The sequence below is a fragment of the Monodelphis domestica genome, chromosome 1 (assembly GCF_027887165.1).
Source record: "Monodelphis domestica isolate mMonDom1 chromosome 1, mMonDom1.pri, whole genome shotgun sequence".
In the NCBI taxonomy this organism is placed as follows: Eukaryota; Metazoa; Chordata; class Mammalia; order Didelphimorphia; family Didelphidae; genus Monodelphis; species Monodelphis domestica.
This window is the reverse complement of record NC_077227.1, coordinates 409925525-409950497: the sequence shown is the minus strand read 5'-3', so window position 1 is coordinate 409950497 and position 24973 is coordinate 409925525. Positions and strand designations below refer to the sequence as shown.

The 24973-nt window shown below is 45.5% G+C and overlaps 1 protein-coding gene across 6 annotated transcripts; it reads right to left on the bottom strand.

Annotated features, from left to right (window-relative positions):
- Window positions 1-2924: 2924 nt before the first annotated feature.
- On the bottom strand, window positions 2925-24751 carry RBCK1 (RANBP2-type and C3HC4-type zinc finger containing 1). Of its 6 annotated transcripts, none has more exons than XM_001363408.4 (13): window positions 24625-24751; window positions 23194-23263; window positions 22474-22618; window positions 20569-20662; window positions 19889-20087; window positions 19472-19611; window positions 12521-12694; window positions 8950-9110; window positions 7316-7427; window positions 5783-5962; window positions 5603-5701; window positions 4068-4211; window positions 2925-3730 (listed from the first exon to the last, which is right to left on the bottom strand). In XM_001363408.4, the coding sequence occupies exons 2-13, from the start codon at window positions 23213-23215 to the stop codon at window positions 3650-3652; spliced, it is 1551 nt and encodes a 516-aa protein (XP_001363445.1). In that variant the 5' UTR covers window positions 23216-23263; window positions 24625-24751; the 3' UTR covers window positions 2925-3649. The 6 variants fall into 6 exon arrangements, with proteins under 6 accessions (XP_001363445.1, XP_007474550.1, XP_007474546.1 ...); XM_007474488.3 differs by having other exon boundaries at window positions 19889-20015; window positions 24625-24745; XM_007474484.3 differs by having other exon boundaries at window positions 24422-24728.
- Between the last annotated feature and the right edge of the window lie 222 nt (window positions 24752-24973).

The following is a 24973-nucleotide window of genomic DNA, read 5'->3' as shown; positions in this document are numbered from 1 at the left end:
GTTGTTTTTGTAGTATGTGATGACATGTACTATCTACTTCATGGTAGAGATGATGATCTCAAGGTATACTGTTTATTAGACTTGTATTTTCTGGAAAGAGCCAACATGGAGATTTGTTTTCCTCAACTATGTATAACTGTGAGAAGAGTTATATTTTGCTTTTCTGCAATTTGTGGGAGTGGGGAGGTGGGGCAAGAGTTGCTAAAAGGGATGAAAGAACAGAGCAGTTCGACAAAACCAGACAACATATTAACTGGGTCTGATGCATACATGCAATATTTCCCCATTTGTTCAAAGAATCAAAGGCTTTCCCCCACTTCTTTTGGGGGCCCGATAAGGCCATTATAATGGCAACACACCACTTTGATGATGGTACGTTCCATTTTCCTGCTTCTGTGTGTATCACTCTCTAATGGTTTCTATGTGTCTTTTTAATGCTTCTTTGAATTCTTTGTATTCCTTCGGTCCCAAAAATGTACCAGAATTTGTTTAGCCACCCCCCCAACTGATAAGCATCTATTTTGTTTCTAGGTCTTCACAACCACAAAAAAATGCTAAGAATTTTTTTAGTGTATTTGGGTTTTCTGTTTTTGACATTTGGTGAACCACTTTAATCTACCACTGAGAGTGACGTGAGACAGAACATCCCACCATTCTCTGACCAATAACAGGCTTTTGGTGGAGAATATGTAAAAGCTCAGCTCAGCTGATACCTTCATTTTCTTGATGATGGTAAAGTAGCTATTGCTATTAGTTGGAGATGGCTGACCTGAGCACTGTTGGGTGTTTTATTTTTCATAATTTTGTGGTACCAGAATAGTGATTTCTATGGAACAGGAACTCCCTCTATCAATGCAGACAGTATATACTCTGCAACTAACAGGATAAAATAACTGGCTTTGGGGCAGCTAGATCACACAGCGAATAGTTAACAGGCCTGAAGTTGGGAGGACCTGGGTTCAAATATGACCTCACAGTTTTCCCAGCTGTGTGACTCTGGGCAAATCACTTAACCCAAATATTTGTCTAGTCCTTGCCCTTTGTCTTAGAATTGTTACTAAAAAGAGTTTTAAAAAATAAAATAAAGACTTGTTAAGTTTGGAGATACCCATCAATTGGGGAATGGCTGAGTTAAGTTATGGTATATGATTGTAATAGAATACTATTGTGCTATAAGAAATGACAAGCAAGAGGAGCTCAGAAAACATGGAAAAACTTACATGAACTGAAGCAGAGTGAAATAAGCAGAACCAGGAGAACCCTGTACAGTGACAGCAATACTGTACAATGAACAACTTTGAATAACTTAGCTATTCTCAGCAGTACAATAATCCAAAAGACTCATGATAAAAAAAATGCCATCTGCTGCCAGAAAAAGAACTGATGGAGTCTGAATCCAGACCAAAGTGAATTTTTTTCACTTTCTTAATTTTTTTTTTTGGGGGGGCTGAAGTTTCCTTCCACAAAAGGATTTATATGGGAAAATATTTTACATGATTGCACATGTAAAATCTCTGAGATTGCTTACCATCTGGCCAGGGTGGGGTGGTGGTGGTGGTGGTGGAATTTGAGACTCAAAATTCTTTTTTTAATGTTGGAAATTGTTTTTACATTTAAGTAGGGATTAAATAAAATATAGTTTGAAAAAATAAAATAAGGGTTTATCTAGGGTTATCAACATATTTGTGAGAGATGGGACTTGAACACAGGTCATCTTGACTCCTCTATTACTTTGCATCATGCCTCTTGTGGGGTTTTATTACTCTGGCTTTTAAATGACCATTTCTTTTTTAAACCCTTACCTTCCGTCTTGGAGTCAATATTGCGTATTGGCTCCAAGGCAGAAGAGTGGTAAGGGCTGGGCCATGGGGGTCAAGTGACTTGTCCAGGGTCACACAGCTAGGAAGTGTCTGAGGCCAAATTTGAACCCAGGACCTCCCATCTCTAGGCCTGGCTCTCAATCCACTGAGCCACCCAGCTGCCCCCTAAATGACCATTTCTTATAGCAAAATATTAGGACCTACAATGGGCGTGTGTTCTCCTTGTAGGTCCCCCCCCCACTTTAAATGTAGAGTATGCTCTCTTTACCCTACTGATCCCAGTGGCTGTTGATTTTCTCACTATACAAGAAACCATGTTGTAACAAGAGCCAGCGAGAGGAACTGTTTAGCCTAGGGAAAAGGTTGGACTTGGGGGAAGGGGCAGAACTTGCTCACATCTACATTTAAGCCTTTTGATGTGCTGTCTTGTGGGAGCAGCAAAATGTGGAATGAAGGGTAGGAGGAAAATTTCAACTTCCTTCAAGAAAAAAACTCAAGAGCCATCCAAAAGCATAATGGGCTACTTCTGGAGGTCAGTGTTCAAGTACAAACTGGAAGACCACTTGTCAGAGATGATACAGGAAGGATGATTCTGGCTTCTTAGAATGCGGTGAACCATTGTGCAACATGAATACCCAGGTATTCTAACAAGACAAACAATGACCAACAGATGGAGAGGGCAAAAGAGGCCTCCTTGGGGAACCCAGTGAGACTCGGGATGAAGAGAAGGTGTAATGTAACAACTATGCTATAAACTTGCTCTGGGATCATGAGCAAAGTTTTTCCTTTATTCTACTTGGCCCCAAAGGGCAGAACTGGGGATGGGATGGAAGTTGTACTGAGGCAGATTTAAGGTTAAGTTAAAAAAATAAAACCTGACCCTTTAAAGGTTCTTACTTTCTGTCTTAGAATCAATACTGTGTATTGGCTCCAAGGCTGAAGAATGGTAAGAGCTAGGCAATGGGGGTCAAGTGACTTGCCCAGGGTCAAGCTGGGAAGTGTCTGAGGCCAGATTTGAACCCAGGATTTCCTGTCTCTAGGCCTGGTTCTATCCATTGAGCCTCCTAGCTGCAATGGCACATACTCTTAAAGATGACAGGTCCCTTTTCTCCAAAGAAAACTTTAATGTGAACACATGAGGATGCAGAAGGTCCAAGGTGCTTTACCCTAGGCAGAGGGTCCTCCCCTCCCTCAGTAATCCAGGGGCCCAGTGCTTGTAAGGAGGCCCCACTCAACTGTGCTGGGGATTGGTCTACAAACCCCAGCAGCTGGGAAAAGGAAAGCCCCACCTTTGTGCCTGTACAAGGCCTCATTATCTATAGGTATGTAGGTGGCCAATGGCCAGAGTGTGGATAGATCCACTCAGGCTGTGAAGTCTGTGGGTGATTAAGGCTCAGAGTGGGTGGCCTCAGTGTTGTTAGCTTTCCAGAGCATGGTTAAAGCCAGGACATGGGCATTGTAGCAATAGTAGCAGAGAAGGGGCCTAGAGGTCTGTTCTGCTGGAAGCCTGGCCAAGAGTTCCCAAAGAAACAAAGGCACTGGAATGAGCTCACATCCTGAGGAGGCACTAGGAACCCTGTGGTTCTTCCCCAGTTGGGGCCTTCTGATGGCACAGAAAGGCAGAAGTCTCCTACCCCAGGATCCCCATGTCCAAAGTATACCTGGTCATCCCTGATCTGTGCTGGAAGGGGCATCCCCCCCCTTGGGACCTGCTGGGGCAGAGGCTAAGGAAAGGCATCTGCCAGGAAGGTCAGTTCCCTGAGGGTGGTTCCGCCCTGATGGCTGTCTCATCCTGGCCAGGATCCACTCTGGGCCTCCTCAAGGGCTCCTCAGTGGCAGTTTTGGCAGCTGGGGTGGCAAGGGATTCCATTCAGTCGGCAGCGGCAGCCCCCACTGGTGTCCCCAACGCCCTGATTAGCAGAGGGAGGAAGGAACTTTAGAGGGGATGACCAAGTTAGAAAGGAAAGAGAGGAATGAAGGAAAGGTAGCTTTCCCATCTCAAGGACTCCCCTAGGGATGCCAATAAGAGTCTGGGGATTCTGAATAGCATAACACTTACTGTGTAGAGTACCCAGACTCCCCTGGGGCCACCCACAAGTCCTGGGTACACAGGGGGGGCAGCCAGACCTAGACTGCTCCAGGATAGGGCTTCTGCAAGGGTCCTATGAGGGCTTCCCTAAAACTCCACCCACCACATTTCCTGGGCCCTGGAAGCTCCTTCCCTGCTCCCCAGGAACCAGGACTCACTCCGGGGCCCCATCGTGGCCCTTTGGTAACCCAGCAAATCTCTGTGTGGCAGACGGTACAACGGATCCAGTCACAGCCGTCCTTCTTCTGTACCACAATCTGGCACTGAGGGCAGTGCATGGCCTCACCCTGCTGCAGCATCAGCTATGGGGTAACCATGGTAACAGGGAGTTAAGAGCCCCAGAATTGGCTGGCCCAAAGCAACAGCTCATTCTGTGTGCCACAAAGGGCTTCCTCTACACACATGCCCCAGGGGATGAGGTGGTCCCAAGGCCCAGAATTAGAAGCACCATTTCTCCCAGAGAAAACACTACCCACCAAGGCCATGGCAAATTCAACTGGCCCTGCCTGGGGATTTGTTCTTAAGGAGGCATTGATGATTTGCTCAATTTCTTTTTCTGATATGGGATTGTTTAAGTCTTCTATTTCCTCTTTTGTTTGTAAGCATTCATCCATTTCACCTAGATTGTCAAATTTGTTGTTAAATAATAGGACAAAACTGATCCTAAGATTGCTTTAATTTCCTCTTCATTGGAGGTGAATTCGGCCTTTTCATTTTTGATATTGGTAATTTGATTCTCTTCTTTCTTTTTTTTAATCAAATTATCCAATACCCTATCTATTTTATTTGGCAAATTCAACTGGATGATAGGAGTGGGGAAACACGAGGGTGAAAGGCAAAAGAGAGACCTCTGGGCCTGATTGACTGACCCCCCCAAGCCTCAGGTCTCACCACCAAGACCCTGGAACTAGGAAGGCTGCCAAAGTGGCAGACAGCAGAGTGAGACCAAGTCTTGGGGGGGGGGGGATTCACTCAGGGTGAAGAAAAAGAAGAAAGAAGGGCTCCATCTGGTATTTCTGCTAAACTAGGAATGAGGCTTTGTTGAAGAGATAAAAGGCTGTCAACACCCCACTAAATTCTGATACTCTAGGCCAAAACCCCATCACACTGCCTTAGTTGTGAGTCCATTTTCCAGATGAGGAAACAGAAGGCTAGGAATAGAGAGTGACCTCTCCTAGGTTACTTTGAGAATCTCTAGCAGTAAGGGCTGAGAAAAGCCAGCCAAGACCCTTGATTCCAAGCCCCTCTCACCAGGAGCTCCATATTTAACACTGGAGTTCGAGCCCCAGTTGCAATAGTAGTTCAGCGAGTATGGTGCATATTATTTAATTTCTCTAAACCTTACTTTCCTCATCTGAGGTGGTTATAGGTGAACTGGAAGTCAGGAAAACCCAACCTCAGCTGGGTGGCCCTGGCCTAGTCACTTTACCCTGTCTGTCTCAGTTTTCTCATCTGTAAAATGAGCTGGAGAAGGAAATGGGCCACCCCTCCAGTGTCACTGCCAAGAAGACCCCAATGGGGGTCCCGAAAGGTCTCTCAGAACAGAACACCAGCTGCTCTCCACTGCAAGTTGAGATGCCCTGCATCCCAGAGCTGGCGCCTGTGCACTTCAGAACCAGACCAGAGAGTGCCCCAGAAGCCCCATCATGTGATCTATGCAGAGCCCGGGGTGGGGCTCCGATACAACCCTCACCTTGAGCATCTCTGTAGTCTGTCTGGCAGCCACGTCGTTCTGGGCCCTCAGGGCAAGGTCATCCTGGTATTCCTTACAGTTCATGTTCTCATGAATAGCCTGTGGGGGGAGGGCACCTGCTCAGTGGGTTTGGGGGGGGGCAGGCGGGTCTTGTCTCCCCTCCCAGGTCAGACTTCTGACCTTGCAGAGCAGGCAGTTAACACGTCCACACACGGGGCAGGTGAACTCGTTGACATCGTCCTCAAAGAAGCACCAGCCCCGGCAGTCGTGGGTCTTGCAGTGATAGCTGAAGGCACTTCTGTTCTCAGCGATGGAGATTCCCAGGTCCAGGAAACGCTGGTAGTCCTCGGGGCTCAGGAGCTGCCATGACAACTTACCCTCACTGAGGCTGGCTTGCCTCCAAGCATCCACAGACACCATCTTGGAAGCCCACCCACCTCTGAGAGCGCCATTACTGTGGAACTTGACATTAAAATGCAGTCCCAAAAGCTTCTCTCAGAGCAGTTCCAGGGAAGGCTGGAGGGCTGCTTGTCAGGAATATCATTAAGAATCTCGGGATCAGGGGGAGCTTTGTGGCTGGGCCTGGAGGCAGGGGTCCTGAGTTCAAATGTGGCCTCACTAGCTGTGACCCTGGGCAAGTCACTTAACCCCTACTGCCTAGCCCTTACACTCTTCTGCCTTGGAGCCCATCAATTATAAGATAGAAGGTAAAGGTTTAAAAAAAAAATCACAGAATCACTTTAGGCCATCTAACCCAACCCTCTGCCCTCACTTTACAGATATCAAAACAGAGGCCCAGAGAACTGAAGTGGCTTGCCCAAAGAGTAGGCAGCAAAGCTAGGATTGAAGGCAAACCCATAGCTCCTTTCACTGTATCTCACCAGCTCTTGCCTGGATGACTTTTAGGTTCCCTTCTGACCCCTAGATCCCAGAATTTTAGGACAGTCGAATTACAGGCTTGGGCCACCTCCCTTCTCCTCTCTGAATATTATTCATTCAAGGACCAGTCAGGGAACAGGCCATCCTCCAGGGAGTCTTCCCAGGTCACCTCCAGTTCCAGGGAGCCTCTCCTCCCCCAGAGCTCCCCAAAGCCCTGACTGTGAATCACACACACCCTCACTTGCCCACTCCCTCCTTGAGACCGAATGCCATGGTGGGACCTTTGCTCTCCCTTCCTGTGGGGATCCGATCAGCTAATGCCCAGGAGAACCATAGATAATAAAAGTTGTGTTTTTTTTTTTAAACCCTTACCTTCCATCTTAAGACTCAATACTGTGTATTGATTCCAAGATAGAAGAGTGGTAGGGGGTAGGCAACGGGGGTGAAGTACCTAGGGTTACACAGCTAGCAAGTGTCTAAAGTCATATTTGAACCCAAGACCTCCCTTCTCTAAACCTAGCTCTCAATCCACAGAGCCACCTAGTTGCCCCTGATAATAAAAGTATTTACAATAACAATAATGGTGGCTAATATTTCTACAGAGCCACAGGCACTGTGCTAAGCGCTTTACAAATATTTTCTTACTTCATTCTTACCACAATCCTGAAAGGGAGGTGCTCTTACTATCCCTATTTTACAGTGGAGGAAAGTGAGGCACAGAGGTTAAATGACTTGCCAGAGCCCATCACTCTATTCATGGCATCACTGGCTGCCACAGACAGAAGTCATGAGCTTCCCCAGCATGCCCTGGTTCCTCCCTCACCCAGACCTTACCGCTCGGATCTCTCGTTCCTGCAGCTTGCCCGGGCAGGAGTAAGTGTCATCGATGTAGGGGCAGGACACCTCGGCCTCCTGGCTATTCAGGATGGTGCCCTGAAGGCAGTCCCTGGCAAGTATGAGGGGGAAGAGGAGAAAAAGGAGACTGAGGCCCTGGTCCTCAAAAAGAGATGAGGAGGGCCAAGGCTGGCTCTACAGGGCTAAAGAAAAGCACTGTGGCTTGGTAGAAAGCCTACTACAGGGACAGCCAGGTGGCTGGGTGGATTGAGAGGCAGGACCTCGGACCTTTCCTAGTGGAATGGTAGACCCTGGGGAAGTTATTTAACTCCTGTTGCCTAGCCCTTACTATTCTTCTGTTTTGGCACCTATACTTAGTACAGATTTTAAGGGTTTATAAAAAGAAGGAAGGAAGAAGGAAAGGAAAGGGAAGGAAGGAAGGGAGGGAGAGAGGGAAAGAGGGAAAGAAGGGAAGGAAGAAGAGAGAGAAAGAAAGGAAGAAAGAGGGAGAGAGAGAAAGAAAAAAGAGAAGGAAGGAAGAAAAAAGAAAGGAAAGGAAAAAAGGAAGAAGAAAGAGAAAGAAGGGAAGTAAAGGAAGGGAGGGAGGAAGAAAGAAAAAGAAAGAGAGAAAGAAGGAAGGAAAGAAAGAAATCAGGTCACTTGGGGCAAATCCTTGATTTCAAAATGAATAGTTATCAGGACAAAACAATTAGTTTTTAATGAATCTCGTTTTGTTGTTTAGTCTGTTCAGTCATGTCTGACTCTTCATGACCCCATTTGGGGTTTTCTTGGCACAGATACTAGAGTGGTGCCATTTCCTTCTCCAGCTCATTTTACAGATAAGGACACTGAGGCAAACAAGGTTAAACGCTGGGAAGTATCTGAGGTCAAATTTGAAACAGGGTCTTCTGGATTCAGACCATTGTGCCACCTACTTGCCCTAGGTATCTGGGTAAGATTAATAATAATAATAGCTAAGTATACAGTGCTTTAAAAAATACTTTAGAAATATCCCACTTGATCCTGACAACCATTCAGGAAGGTAGGCACTATTATCATCCCCAATGTACAGATGAGAAAATTGAGACCTAGAGAAGTTAAGTGCCAAGGATCAGTGTCCAAGGCAGAATTCAAGCCCAAGACCTCTACACTTCAAGACCAACCCCTATTACTAAGCCTCAGTATTCACTTCAGTAAAATGGGGATAATACTTGAAACCTCTACCTCACGTGATTATTATGGAGAAAACACTTTGTAAAGTCAAGGTTTTATAACAATGTGACGACTCTAGGGATATCTGTAGAAGAGAGGATTAAAGAGGGCTATGATAGATGCCTTCTAATAGTTTCCACCCAGAGACAAGAACTGGAGGGTTTGGGAGGGAAAGTCATAAGGAATAAGCCTGGGGTTTAACAGGAGTAAAAAATTCCCATTAATTAGAGTTGCTCCAAAAGAAGAATGTCTCTACCAGGAGTGAACTCCCTGTCATTAGAGGTGCTACCCACATAAGCACTTGTCAGGGAGGTTGTGGGAGGGGTTCCCACTCACCCCTATCCCCACCTCAGTCCCTGACTCTATTCCAGACAACCCTCTTCTTTTCAGGCCCCGGCTTGGGTGAGGGTGCTGGGCCATACTTGCAGAAGGCATGCAGACACTCTCGAAGGACAACTCCCTCGCCAGGCCCCAGGCTCAGGTAGCAGATAGGGCACTCCACTGCCTCCGTGCTCAGCACTAGGCTCCTCTGGTCCAGCTGCAGGAGCTCCAGATAGTTCCCCTCCTGCTGTATCTGCTTCCTCTGAGCAAATGAGAGAAAGGAGACCCCAGGAGAGTTGGCATGGTTCCATGATGCACCAGTCAGGTCAGAATAACCTCCTTTCCTTGTTCTGTAAGTTTCTTATGGACATCTCTGTTGCTTCCACTTTCCTTTAGCAGAGAACTTTAAAGTCAAGGCTCTAGAACAATGAGAAGATACTAGGGACATCTATAGAAGAGAAGATTTAAGAGAAGTCTGACTGCTGCCTTCTCATAGCTTCCACCCAGAGACAGGAACCTGGGAGGTTTGGGAGGGAAAGTTATAGGGAATAAGTCTGGGGTTTGACAGAAGTAAAAACTTTCAATTAATTGGAGCTGCTCCAAAGTAGATGAAACCATCTCTACAGGAGCTCTAGCGAGCTCCCCATCACTAGAGGTGGAATAAGACTTGCTGCTTCTGTCAGGATTCTAAAGGTGCTAGACAAGACTTGGGATCAGAGAACACAATACAAGAAGGCCCAAGAGAGATCCTGGGGAAGAACCACCCCGTAGAAGTATTTAGAGCGGCACTTTCTATGGCAACAAGGGATCAAAGGAAGACGGCAGCCCACGGGCCAGAGAACGGCTGGACAAAACATGGCACACAGATTCCATAGAATAGGAATGCCTGGTGAGAAAGGACAAATGTGATGGATGCATAGGAACACAGAAAGGACGGAAGGAACTGATCTGTCCTGACCACCATGCTGCAAACAGAGCAGTGTGGAAATGATCAAAGCTAAAGACCACAGAACGATGATAGCTAAGCTCTGGAAGGCCAGAGGAGGGAAGCTGGGGGCATGCAGTGCTCATTACAAGAGCAGACATCTTCCATGGGTTCCTTAGTTTTGATGATATTTCTCTTCCTTTTTTGACACTCCACAAGGGGGTAAGATAGGGATTATTAAAAATAAAAAAGTATTAAACAAAAAGATACCAATATGATGATTTTTTAAAAGAAAAGAATCTACACAATGACTACATTAAATAATGAAAAACAGAAGATGTTGGTGATGTGAAAACAAAAGATATCAATAAAAATAGATGAAAACAAGCAAATACAATTGTGTGACAATCCTGGAGTCAAGAAAACTCCTCTTCCTAAATTCAAACCTGGCCTTAGCACTTTCTAGCTGGGTGACTCTGGGCAAGTTATTTAACCCTGTTTACCTTGATTTCTGCATCTATAAGATGATCTAGAAAAGGAAATGGCAGACCATGGTATCTTTGCCAGGAATATGTGACCCTGGGCAAGTTTTTTAACCCTGTTTGCCTGAGTTTTCTCATCAATAAAATGAGCTGGAGAAAGAAATGGCAAAAAACTCCAATATCTTTGCAAGAAAACCCCAAATGTGGTCACAAAGAATCAGACACAACTGAAATGAATGAACAACATAAAACAGCCCAGTTTGATATACAGTCCTTTTTGTTCTATGCATATTGAAATGTTAAATTTTTGGTGATCAAGCTCAGAAAAAAACTAAAAAAAAATTTTTTAAGACAATAGAGAGGGCAGGTAGGTGGCTCAGTGGATGGAGAGCCAAGCCTGAAGATGGGAGTTCTGGGTTCAAATGCGAACTCATTTTCTAGTCATGTGACCGTGGGTATGTCACTTAACTCCCATTACCCAGGCCTTACCACTCTTCTGCTTTGGAACCAATATACAACTGGAGTGGTCAAAGTGATTCTGATCAGATTGATTCTGAGATGGAAAGTAAGGATTAAAACAAAAAGACATTAAAACTCAGCAACCAATCTTAATTCTGGAGGCTAGGTGGTCAAGCCTGCCCCTGCTTCCTTTCTGTATAGAGGTCCAGGGCTGTGTGTGAGGCCAATGTAAGACAATCTCTTTTACTTAACTATAAGGAAAAATTCTCCTTAGGGGCAAGGGACACTAAGAAGTAACTGCGGTGTTTATAAATAACCAAAATAAAATGTTTATTAAAAAAAGTGTCAGAGCCAAATGGGACCTTAGAGACCCTTAATCCAATCCTTTTTTCTTACAAATGAGGAAAAGGAGGCTCAGAAAGGGAAAGTCATTTGCTTCCCATTACATACTAAGCCTTGATTAATTCCAAGGACTTGAACCCTAGGGCAGGGGGCCTATAAACTATCACCCAAAGGCCAAATCAAGCTAGTTGCCCACTTCTTATAGTCTCAACTGATTTCTGCATTTTTAAATACAATAAAACTTTATTTTAAAATCCCAGGAAGTACAAAACCTGGCCTTGGGTTGGATTTGACCCTTAGGCTATAGTTTGCTAGAGGACTCAAAACCTACTGTCCTAACTTCTTGTCTAGGGTTCTTCTACTTCCCCAACTCAAGTCCTACAATCAGATTTTCAATTCAAAAAACCAATTGCACCTGCCTGGATGGGGGAAGATCTGACCAAAAAGAAATGTATGTGAAAAAAAACCTGAGGATCTGGATTGACCACAAGCTCCAACATCCTAAATCAGTGGTATGATGTGCTAGTTAAAAAAGCCAGTGATGTGGAAATGGGTTTTAAGTGATAAAACATGTATAACCCAGTGGAATTGCTTGTCAACTTTGGGAGGGGGGAGGAAAGAAGGGAGAGAGACAACACAAATCATGTAACCATGAAAAAAAAATTTAAATTAAAAATAAAAAAGCCATCCATCACCATCAGGCTGCATTAAGAGAAGCACAAGATAATCTATTCAGGGCATGGTCTAGAACAGTGATAATGAACCTATGGCATGGGTGTCAAAGACAGCATACAGGGCACTCTTTGTGGGCATGCATGTCACTCCCCCCAGACCCTTGCCAGTTCATTACTAGAAAGACAGAGGGACTGGGCAGAGCTGCTTCCCTCCCCCTCTCTACCAAGCCTGATATTTTTTCACATCCCCGACCCTCTGCCCAGCAGCCAATGGGAGTGCACAGAGGGTAAGGTAGGTGGCAGAGCTGGAGGGGAGAGGAGCACTTGGGCCACTCTCCTCCCCCTCTCCATTTGCCTGAGGACATTCCTCACATGACCCACCCCTCTGCCCAGCAGCCCAATGGGAGTACTTCCTCCCTTCCCTGTGTGGGGTAAGAGAAGGGGCAGGGCATGCCAGGTACTTGGTGGGGGGAGGGACATGACACAGGGTCTCTGGGGAGGGGCACAGCATGAAGTCTCTAAAAGGTTTGCCATCACTGGTCTAGAGTCAAACTCAGGCCTCCTGGTGCCCAGTTCCCAGGCAGCTTTTTGGAGGGTCAGACTTTGCTGGGAAGAATGTATAAAACAAACAACTCCACCAGTGTAATCCTGGAAGACAGACAGGCTTATGACCCAATGATTTCTCTTGTGTAGACCAAGAAGGGCCTGGAGAAATCTCCCTTGGGGTGGGGGTGGGGTGGGGTTCGTGCAGGCATAGGGGAGGGGAGGGGGGAATCCCAGCCCAGCCTACCAGGTGGTACTGCCGCAGGCTCTCCTCTTCATTCTGGAGCCGGGCCTGCTCTTCCTCATCTGGCTGGTGTGAGCTGGGCACCTGGTAACCCTCTGGTCTAGCTGCACAGCACATCTCACAGCCTGGTCGGGTGGGCTTGTTGACAAAAGTACAGCCAGGGCACCCCCAGCCAGCCTGCATGGGAAGAGGAAAGCAGGGTGAGAAGAGGGTCTTCTGCCCAGGTCAGGCCTAGGCCTTGTCCTCTTAGCCCCACCAGTATGGCACCTATTCACTGGTCTCCTCTCTTCATCTCCTGCCCTTTTGAGAGTGGATGTCAACATCCATGTCTTTTTATAAAAAAACTCTTGCCTTTGGTCTTGGAATCTATCCTGTGTATTGGTTCCAAGACAGAAGAGCTTAAATAAAGGCTAGGAAGTGAGGGGAAGACTTGTCCAGGGTCACAGTGAGGAAGTGTCTTAGGCCAAATTGGAACCCCCAATCTGCCAGTTCCAGGCCTGGCTATCCCCCTAGCCACTCTATTGTTCCCCAAATCCATTCATCTTACCCTCCCAATTCCCAAGTCCTCTGAGTTCCCATGACTCTCTTCTTCCTTCCTCCTTTACCTGCATGTGGTGTTCCCTGATAGCTCTCTGCAGGCCTTCCCCCTCTAACTCTTCTCTTTACCCATACCTAGCCCTCAGCCTTCTCTGGATTCCTGGGGCCACCCTTAGCCCTCCCTTCATTCCCTGGCCAGTCCTGTGGGGGAGGGGGGTTCTGTTCTTCAATCCCCTCTCCTCCTCCTCCATCCTCAGCCCAACCATTTTGCCCTGCATGTACACAGTGAGTCTGAGAAAGTACTAGTTTCTCCCTTTCCTGAATGGAGATCTAGAAGGCCGCAGCATTGCCTGGCTATGTTATAAGTTCATGTTATTCCATGGAGTCTTCCTTGCCTCAAGGAAACACAACTCTATGATTCTTCTCTACCCAACGGCCCATCTCATTCCCCCAAAGAAGCTATTCCAAACTTTCTCTCATCAAAGCTTTCCCTTCAACTGAGGCTCTTGCTTCTTGTTTAATATAAAAATGGCTTTTATTTTTAATTTAGACATGGAAAAAAAAGTATTTTCACATACACAGCAGATCATTTTTCATAATTGCTTGGAGATGAACCCACAAATTTCTATTTCAGTCTTTTTTTCTTTAAGTATATAAATGTCTACATATTACTTTCTTAAAAAAAAAAACAAAAAAAAACAACCCTTACCTTCCATCTTAGAATCAATACTATGTGTTGGTTCCAAGGTAGAAGAGTGGTAAGGGCTAGGCAATGGGGGTAAAGTGACTTGCCCAGTCATCCAGCTGTGAAGTGTCTCAGCTAAGATTTGAAGCCAGGACCTCCTGTCTCTGGGCCTGGCTCTCTATCCACTGAGCTACCCAGCTGCCCCCTCATATGCATTTAAAAGAATGTATTTATTACCGATTACATGTTATAATAAATTTCCACACAAGTTTTCCTAAGTTATATGAACCAACTTATCTCCCTCCTTTCTTTCCCTTCCCACTCCTGGTGCTGGCAGGCAATTTGATCTGGGTTATACATGTATTATCATGTAAAATGTATTTCCATATTGTTCATTTTTAAGTAAATAATCTTATAAAACCAGAACCCAAATAAACAAGTGAAAAATCACACACTTTGATCTGCATTCTGATTCCAACAGTTTTTTCTCTGGAGGTGGATGGCATGCTTTGTCCTAAGTTCCTCAGAATTGTCCTGGATCATTGCATTGCCAATAATAGCCAAGTCTATCACAGTTGATCCTTCCACTCTTCGATGCATTTAAAAAAATATTTTGATGGGCCTCATTTGGGGATACATCAATATTGTTAACTGTCTTCCAGCTCTCCGCCCCCAATTTAAAAACTAAGAGAATAAAACCCCTCGACATAATGAAGCATTGTAATGTAAAATGAATATTCAGTGACCATGGACAAAAATGTGTGTATCTTTCTGCAACTTGAGACCTTTACTTGTGTTAGGAAGCAGGTTCCATGCTGATCCACCAGAGATCCTTTGGAGATGGGCACGGTCATTGCACTGATCCAAGTTCTTCAGTTTTTCAAAGCAATTTTTTCTTTACGTTGCTGTCCTTGTGAAAATTGTCCTGGTTCTGCTCACCTGACTCTGCCAGATGGTCATGCTACCCAAGATTCTCTACGATCCCCTTGCCATTTCTCAGAAAGGAGTAATAAATATTCTAGTATATCCATATACCACAATTGTTCAGCCATTCTCAAATTCACGGATACCCTTTAGATTCTAGTTCTTTTACCTTTTAATTCCCCCTTCAGGGTCAGGAAGTGTCTTGCCTGTAGCTGTTCCCTCCCCTGAATTATTCTTCCTCTGTAGAGTCTCCCATCCGCTGATTTGTTTCTCTCTTAAGTTGAATGTATTCTTCACCAACTTATTTGTTTCAGATAAAAGTGAGGTTGATCTGATGCCTCTTCCCTCCATCCCTTTTTCCATGTTTGTTCGTTCTTCCTTTCTACAAGTCTATTTCTTTTACTGTCCCTTCTTTCCCTCCCTCTTAATCCTCAAATTAGAACTAATCCATTCTTAGGGGACCTCTGTTTTTTTTTCACTTAACTCCCTCAGTACCTCAGAAGACATGGAGGTGCTCAAGAGATGCTCCATTCTTTTCCTCCACTGGAATACTAGCACTACAAAATCATGCATAGCCCCTTCCAAATGTTCAAAGACACGGACATTTTCTAGGATTCCTCTCTACTCTTGTGTTTGTATCTAAAAGGTCCTACTCAGCATTGATCTTTTTTTGAATCAGAAATACTTGAAAGTCCTCTACTTCATTAAAAATCCACTTCCCCCCTCATAGTAAATATATTCGTGGTTGTAAGCTTATATGTTTTGCTTTTAGAATATTGCAAATCCAGATCTCTAGTTTTTCATAAAATCTTCCAGATTTTGTGGGATCCTTTAACTATGGATCCTTGGTAACTGAACTCTTTCTGGAGACTTGAGGTATTTTTTTCTTTCATGTGGGTAGGGGGGGTGTCTGGATATTGGCTATGGCATTCATTCCTAGGACTTTTGTAGTTCCAGGAATGACCAGTGGATTCTTTAATATCTTTACTTTGTCAGATCTGGGCAGTTTTTAAATGTCCAGGTTCCCCTGTACCCCTAAATCATGGTTTCAGGGAATTCAAGTTTGGATTTTTTTTAACCTTTTCTTCTGTCTTAGATCAGTACTAAGTATTGAGCTAGGTAGGTAATTGGGGTTAAGCGACTTGTCCATGGTCATATCTCTAAGAAGTATCTGAGGCTAAATTTGAACCCAGCACCTCCCATCTCCAGATCTGGCTTTCTGAGTGACCTAGTTGTCCTGAATCTAATAGTACTTTTTTGTTTGTTTAGTTTAGTTTTTATTTTTTAAATTAAAAAAAAATTTTTTTAACCCTGACCTTCCCACCTTAGAATCAATACAATGTATTGGTTCCAAGGCAGACGAGTGATAAGGGTTAGGCAATGGGAGTTAAGTGACTCGCTGAAGGTCACACAGGTAGGAAATGTCTGAGGTCAATTTGAACCTAGGACCTCCCATCTCTAGGCCTGGCTCTCATTCCACTGAGCCACCCAGCTGCCCTCTAATAGTTCTTAAATGATCTCTCCTTGACTTGTTTCCCCAGGATCAGCTGTTTTTAAAAATCAGATAGCATATATTTTCTATTTAAAAAACCTTATACTTAGCGGTGTGACCCTGGGTAAGTCATTTAATCCCTACTGCTTAGCCCTTACCACTCTTCTGCCTTAGAACCTGACAGAAGGTAAGAGTTTATTAAAAATAACAACAACAAAAAAAAACCTTTTGGTTTTATTCTAACGTTTCTTTTACTCTCATTGAGTCAATTTCTATTTGTTCTATTCTAGTTAACAGAGAATGTTATTTGAGTAAAGTTTATCATTTTCTCTTCCAAGTATTCTCCTTCTGATTCTTTTCTCCAGAGTTTTTATTCCAGTTTAAAAGTATCTTGTTTCATTTCTTCTAGCTATTCATGTAGTCGTTGTGGAAAATCCATTTTCTTTTTACTTCAGTCTATGCTTGAAATTGTCCTGAAGCCCCTTGCTCCTTCCTTTTGGGATCTCTAAATTCACCATCATTTTTGAGGTGTCTTCTTTGACTACTTATTTTTCCAACTTTAGTTCCTGGCCAAAGCTCTGGGCCAGGTGTCACCTCTTGCTGTATTTCTGAGTAGAGAGGGGCTTGTTCCTGCTTGGTCTTTCCCAAGATTCCCTGAGTTCCTGGGCTGATCTCCTCTTGCCAGGGTTAAGCACCCATCCCCTATCCCCAGCCTGGCTCTGTGAGGTTCAGGGCCCTCTGTGGTATCTCAGGACTCCACTTCAGGGCCTGCTCTGCTTGCTGATATCCCCCAGGGCTTCCAAGGACTTCCTTGGGTTTACAAACCCCTTTTCGGTTTCCCTTTCCAGACACAAAGTCCCACAAGCTGGAGGAGCCCATAGCCTATTCACTGGCTGATTGGGCTGGGCTAGCACTGGCTGGCAGCCTCCTTTACAAATGCCGATGACTTCTTGTGCAGTTCTACAGTGGAAGAAGCCACTTTTTATGGTTTCTCATTTGACTTCTTGGTCATATTTCAGTGTGGAATGAATTTCAGGTTTTTGCCAAAGAGGATTTGGGCATGCCAGGCAGCCTGCCTCTCTGTTCAGTCAGATGTCTTGTCCAGAAGTCCACCTACCTACTTTCCTGAGAAAATGGAGGCTATTTCATGAGAGCTCTATCTTCTCCCTTTCTCACCAACAAACCCCTGGCCATGAATCCCCCATACTCTCCTTTCTTCCTCTGGTCTCTGACAAAGAGGTGGTCTTTCTCCTGGCCAACACCAATCCTTCCCACAGAATTCCTGGACCCCATTCCCTCTCTCCTTCTCCAGGGTACCGGATCATCAATCATCCATCTCTTTCATGAATTTTGGACCTCTCCCTATCTCCCAGTCCTGCTTTCAAGCATGCTCAACTCCTTAAAAATATCCTTAATGATGATTATCTCTGAAAACCTGGCTACTCTCTGCAATGCAATGATCTGGGGCAATCTTGAAAGACTTAGAATAGGGAATGCTCTCCTCCAAAGAACTGTTGGAGTCATCTTTCACATCAGTGTATTTATGGTTTTATTTGGGGGTTTTGGTTTTGTATGATCATGCTCTTACAACAATGACACATATGGAAATGTATGTAGCATGACAATATAAAAATAAAAAAAATTTAAAATTTAAAAATATCCTTAAAAACCTTCCCTAGACCCTATCATCCCCTCAAGTATTGTTCTATATTTCTCCTCCTTTTTTCAGCCAAACTCCTAAAAAAAGCTATCTACACCTCTAGCTTAGGCAGCTGGGTGGTACAGTGGATAGAGTACCCAACCTGAAGTCAAGAACTTCCCAAGTTCAAATCAGACACTTAAGAGCTGAGTGAACCTTGGCAAGTCACTTAACTCTTTTTGCCTCATTTTCTCTCATCTGTAAAATGAACTGGAGAAGGAAATAGCAAACTGCTTTGGTATCTTTACCAAGAAATTCCCAAATGGGGTCACAAAGAGTAAGAAGTGACTGAAACAAAAGAACAACAAAAATACTTAATTTTCTTCCCTTGTTCATTCCTCAACCTTGGCAATCTGCCTTCTTCACCTCTTCTCTCACTGGTCTTTTTGACTTCTCCACCACAAAGGACACTGTGGACCACCAAATCCTCCCGGCTAAAGGCTATCCCTCCTCTGGATTTTCATGGCACTACTGTCTCCCGGGTCTCTTTCTCCCTGTCTGACCTCTCCTCAGTGTCTTCTTCTGGTTGGTCCTCCATGTCAAGTCCCCACCTGTGAGGGTTCTCTAAGGCTCTGTCTTTGCCCCTTCTCTTGTTTCTCTCTCTCCCTCTGGGTGAGCTCATCTGTTCTCCTGGGTTTAATTATCATCACAATGCAGATGACTCCCAGGTCTAGAGAGGCAGCCCCAGTCCTCTCCCAGCATCTAAGTTTCAGCATCGAATCTCCAACTGCCTACTGGATCTTTCAAACTTGATGTCCTGCAGACACTTCCTAGCTATGTGATCCTGAGCAAGTCATTTAACCCCCATTGCCTAGCCCTTACTGCTCTTCTGCCTTAGAACCGATACACAGTATTGATTCTAGGACAGAAGGTAAGAGTTTGATAAAAAAATTTAAAAAAACTAGAAGTTCTAGAGATATCTCAAATTCAACCTTTCAAAAAGGAATTCCTGGGGGTAGCTGGGTGGCTCAGTGGAAAGAGAGCCAGGCCTAGAGACAGGAGATCCTGGGTTCATATCTGGCCTCAGACACTTCCTAGCCATATGACTGGGCAAGTCACTTAACCCTTATTGCCTAGCCCTTATTACTCTCCTGCCTTGGAACTAATACACGGTTTAAAAAAAAGGAATTCCTTACCCTCCTTCTCCAGAACCTCTTCTCTTCCAAACTTCTGCCCCATAGAATTATTCCTTCAAGATGCTGCTCAGGGACCACCTTCTACATGAAGCCTTTCCAGATCCTCCCAATTGCCACTGCCCACCCTCCCCAAATATTATGCATTTAATCGCTTTGCATTTATTCTCTTTATGTTTATTCTGTATGGATAGGAGGCATCATACATCATATATACTTCCTCATTGCCTATCTCAAGAGAATGTTTAGCTTCCTGAGAACAGGGATTGTTTCAATCTTTGTATTTTTATCTCCAGCACCAAGAAGACTGCCTGACACATAGAAAGCATTTAATAATGATGTTTGATTAACTGATATTCTGAATGAGACTCCAATGGGCAGGCGGAGGCTTGGTTTGGGAAGGGGATTTCAGTGGTGAAGGCCAGAGGACAGCTGGGGAAAGGGGGATGCCAAAGGGCAGGCAGGAGCAGAATCAATCCCTTACCACTGAGGGATCAGGGGCTGTTTCCACAGTAGAGGGAGCAGTAGTTCCAACAGCCTCAGAGAGGACATTTTCTGGAGGTTCCATGGGTCGGGGTTCCTGTGGACCTCGAGACTGCAGAGCAAGATCTCTAAAGCCCAAGTCTGCAAAGGAGAAGAGGCATCAGAAGCACCCCCATCCTCTCTGTGGTCCATTTATCTCCTATGATCTTAGTAATTCCCCTGCCCTCTGCCTGAAGAAGGTCTGGCTATGCCAAATGGCGCAAGGTCCTAGGATGGCACAATCAGTACTCTAACCGAGGTTTCTTGGCTCCTAACCTACATATTCTAATGAGGCATTATGTGGATGGAATGGAAGATGCCCTTTGTGCCCTCCCTAGACTCAGCCTCAGGGCCCAGAACCAGACCCCAGAACCCTTACCTTCCAGAACCCGTAGCTGCCGCTGCCGTTGCAGCTCCTGCTGGCTGAGCTGAGTTTGGTGGGCAGACAGGAGGTAGAGGTAGGCCTTGTCTCCGTCTTGTCTCACCCCGTAGGAATGTAGTGTGTCCTGGTCACGGGGGAGACGCTGGCCTATTACCCACCTCTGCAGGCTTGGGTGGAAGCCATAGTCCAGAAAGACCTGGCCAGAGGAGGAGGGGGAGAGAAGAGAAAAGACAAGAGAGGCAGGGAGGGGGAAGAGAGGATAAAGGGAGAAGCTAGGAAAAAAGAGGCCAAGGGGGAGAAAGGTGGAAAGCAAGGAAGAGAGAGAGAAGAGATGATAAGAGAGAAAAGGAGATGGGGATAGGGAGGAGAGAAGAGGGAAGAAGAGGTGAGTGGGAAGATAGATGAGTATTCAATGAAGGATAGGGAGGATGAGGGATAGAGATGGGGAAGAAGTCACATTTCTTCTGAGGCAGAACGGCTCCAGATGGAGGGTGTCTGTGGATGTCCTTTCCTTTTCCCCCCTTCTCTGACCTCACAGGGCCCTGGATGAGTGGGTCTGGCTAAGGGATCAGCCTTAGATAGAGGCATTCATCCAGTTTGGCTCCAGTGACCAATACCTGTCTGGGTACCAAACGCCAGCCCTGGCCACCAGCCCCAGCTCCCCAAGCTCCCCATACCATGTCTTTCAGAGAAGCCACTGTCATGTTGGGCCGCACCATCAGCCAGATGTGAAGAGTATGCATCTGGGCATCCTCCATGCCCACCCATAGCCTGTGGGGAGACAATAATGGCACCAGGAAGGGCATTTTGGCCACACACACACCCCTGCACGAGCACCCACAGACGTTCCGTATTGTGCCTTTTCTCCCCATTCTCATCACACACAGTCACAGCCCACCTTCTCTGAGGTGCCCAAACACCCAGGGACAAGGAGCCGTGCGTCCTGACTCTGCCCCATATTGGCTGTGTGACTATGGGCAAGTTATCTGAACTCTCTGAACCTGTTTCATCTGCCGTAATATGAGATGAATCTTCTCTAAGGCCTGCTTCTCTTGGGAACCTACTGAGGAAATCCCATGAGAGAGATCAGTTACCTAAGGGGCATAGATGATTAAAGTACCACAGACAGCTGTCATTGTTAAAAGTCCCAGTTCTATGCTGGCTCCCCCAAGGTCCCATCCCAGAACCTCCCCAATTCTCCCTCCAAAGCACAGTAAACAGACAGACAGACAGATACACCCTGGCTCTCTCTATGTCCTCCATTTTCCTTGTCTGTCTGTCTGTCTGTCTGTCTGTCTGTATGTCTCTGCCCCACTCTCTCATTCTTTTTTTTAATCCCTTACCTTCTATCTTAGAATTGGTAGTATACTGGCTCTGAGGCAGAAGTCTCTCTGTCTCATTCTTTGTCTCCCATTTCTGTCTCTCTTTAGGTGTTTCTCATTCTCTCTTCTCTCATATTCTCTGGTTGTCTTGCTACCTCTCCTACAGTCTGGTTTTCAGTCCCCTCTTATTCTCATAGCCTTGTTTGAACAATGTATCCTTTTATTTTTGCCGGAGAAAGGGAGACAGAGTTCAGAGTTGTGATTTCAATGGTATAAGGGATTCCCCAATAAAGAAAAGTTTCTCTACCAATGCAGAGCCACCCCTGTTGCTCAAGTTAAAAGAGTCTTTAGAAAGAGGCCTCCGACATTAGGCAATTAAGCCACATGCCCAGGGTCACACAGCCAACAGGTATCAGAAGAGGGGCTTGTACCCAGGTCCTAGTGACTTTGAAGGTGACTTTCTATCAATTCCACCACACTGTCTCAATATCCCTACTAAATCCAGATCTGGACCAGTTCTCTGGATGGGACTAGCCTAGAGATGTAGGGCCGAACCACTCACACCATGGCCCAGCTGAGGAGAGAATCTAGTTGTTAAGATGTGATCTGGTTCCAAGGCAGAAGAGTGGTAAAGGCTAGGCAATATGGGGTTAAGGGACTTGTCTAGGGTCATACACCCAGGAAGTGTCTGAGGTCCAGATTTGAACCTAGGGCCTCCCATCTCTAGGCCTGGCTCTCTATTCACTGAGCCACCCAGCTGCCCCACTGTTTTTACCTATTCTAATATTTGCCTGCCTTCTGTCCTATCTGAAAGCCAGAACTTAAGGCCTAGAAGAGTCCTTAAAGACCATAATAAAGGCATAATAAGTTTTTATTAAAAAGTTAGCATTTTTACATAGCTCGTAAAGGTCCACAAAGTTCTTTATTATCTTTTATCCTCACAACAATCCTTGTGGACGCAGATGCTTTGATTATCTTCATTTTACAGATGAAGAAACTAAGGCACACAGACTTGCCCAGGGTCACACAAATGATTAGTGTCTGAGGCTGGATTTGAATTCAGCCCTGATCCAATCTCTATTCACTGCAGTACCTGGATTCACATCCAGCCTCAGACATTAACTAGTTGAAGCCCCAAGAAGTCAAGTCATTCATCTAAGGTCACAGAGGCAGTAAACAGAACTCTCTCAGAGATCAATGCACTCCCCATAATTATCTCACAAGCTATCCCTTCTGCTCCAACTATCACCCAGCACTCACTTGATCTCCTGCTTGGGGTAGACCTCTGATATAAGCTGTAAGGTCAGAGGAGTCCGATTCTTTGCCAGCCAAGTGGCGCAGGTCACCGCCATCTTTTCATCCCCACCAGCCACAGCCCGAGCCAGTTTCAGGGCCATCTCCTCCACTACAAAGGGCATGAGGGTATAGGAGAGATGGATTATAAGGCAAAGTATTCATCTGAGGTGGGGAAGTAGGGAAACAGGGTTTTTTGTTTTCCATTTGGGGGTAGGAATGGATCTCCAGAAAGGTCTTGGTTCTGGCAAGTCTACAGGTCAAGGCCATAGAGGCTTGGTATTTCCAAAGGGGTACATAAGTCTCAGGGAGAACCAAAGTTTAATTTTGACTCCTTCAAACCCCATCCAGTCCAGAGAAAGAAATGAAAGACTGAAGTGGTCCTCAAGTCACCCACCCAAAGTCCTTCCCAGTCCTTAGACCCTCCCCTACTTCCCAGATACTTACCTTGTTTGCAATAACAACAACAATAATAACAGTTCCCAATTCCATATTACTTTTACATATAAAAAGGATTTTCCTTCTAATAGCATTATCAGGCAGGAAGGGAAAGTATTATTACCCTCAATTTATAAGAATAAAATGAAAGTTAGAGAAGGGAAGCCATTTGCCTAAGATCATACACTTAGGAAGTATCAAAGCTGGGTCTTGAACCAGGATCTTCTACCTCTGAACCCAGTGCTCTACCTTTCTTGGTCTTCTCTTCCATCAGGCTGGTCTGTGCCCATCCCAATCAGATCCCATCAGCAGGCTCAGTCTGTGGAAAAACCATCCAAAGCCTCTCCTTACCTTAAAAGTCATGGGAGAACCCAAGCCAAGTGGGGAATGAGGAAGGAGAAGTGGAATAATACCCCTTCAGGAAAATTCCAGTTATTTTTCTTTATTCTGAGAGCAAGTTCTGCCATTTTTGCTTTGATATGTCCCAGTAATCTTCTTACTTTACCCTCTCTTCCCATATTTAATCATTAACCAAACACTTTCAATTCTATGTCCTCAGTCTCTTTCTCAGCCAACTCCCTCCTTTCTTTCATATCCCCTCTAGGTTCTCGGACTTCTATAACGACCTCCAAAAGGGTCTCCCAGACAATATACTTAGTCAAGAGTCATCTTGGTAGTACACAGCTCCAACTATATCCCTTCCTAGCATTAAGACTTTTCCTGGACCTCTCTATCACTGGGGAAAAAACTAGCTCTAGGGCCTGAGTAGATACCTTAGAATACAGGGCTGGAAGGAATCTCAGAACACAGAATATTAGAGTCATGGGCTATCTTAGAATACAGAATGCCAGAGCTGGAAGGAAATTTAGAACACAGAATGTCAAGAACTGAAAGGAACCTCAGAACACAGAATGTTGGAGTTACAGGATATTGTTAAATTCAGAAAGCCAGGGCTGGAAGGAACCTTACAACACAGAATGCTCTAGCATACCTTAGAATACAGAATGCCAAGGATGGAAGGAACCTTGGAACACAAAATGTTAAGAGTTGAAAGGAATCTTAGAACAGAGTATGATATAGCTGGAGGATACCTTAGAATACAGAAAACCAGGGCTGGAAGGAGCCTTAGAACAGACTGTTAGGGCGGGAAGAGACCTTGGAACACAGAATTTCAGAGCTTTCAGAACATAAAATGTCAGAACTGCTGAGGATCTTAAGCACAAAGAATGTTGCGCTGGATGGGGCCTCGAGAACCATAGAGCTCAGTTCTCTTATTTTACACGGGAGAAACAGGCCCCAAAAGGTTAAGCGACTGGCCTATCATTTTCAGAGGCCCCCGAATTTGGGAAGGGGAGAGGTTTGAGAACAGAAACCCGAAAGTGACCCGGGGCCAGAAAATGAAGGAGAAGAGCCTGGGAGTGGAAGGGGTAAAGGAAACTTTCGGCCTTGGGAGGAGGGTTGGGGGAAAGTTCCCCACCTGCTAAAATGGACCGAGAAGGAAACAGATACCAGGGGAGATGGGGGCCCAGACGTGGTTGGGGCCGGGTCGCGATGCTAGGCGCAGACAGCCAGGGTTGCGGGGCCCAGGGCAGAGCCGGCGCTCCGCGGATGCTTTCTCCCGGCCCCGGGAGGGCGAATGCGAGCTGGGATCCCTCCCCGGCCCTCGTAGCCTTCACTCACCACCTGATCGGGCCTGGCTTGGCTCTGGCCAGAGGATGGAAGTGAAAGGAGAAGGAAACGACAGTCCGGGTGAGGGCAGAGGCGGAGGGGAGAGGAACCGGATACGTCCAGGGCCCGGAGGGGGCGGGGACCGGAGAAGGCTGAGTCACGAATTGGAGATTTCTCATTGGGTGGGAGCAGAATCTGAGAAATTGACCCGGGGAGGAGGGAGTTGGAGACCTAGAAATGCAGAGAAAGGTTTAGGCTTCTTGGCTTGGAAAAAATATCATTTAATCATAATAACAGCATTTATATAGCTCCAAAGTACTTTACAAACCATCTCGTTTTTACCCTCACAACAACCCTGGCA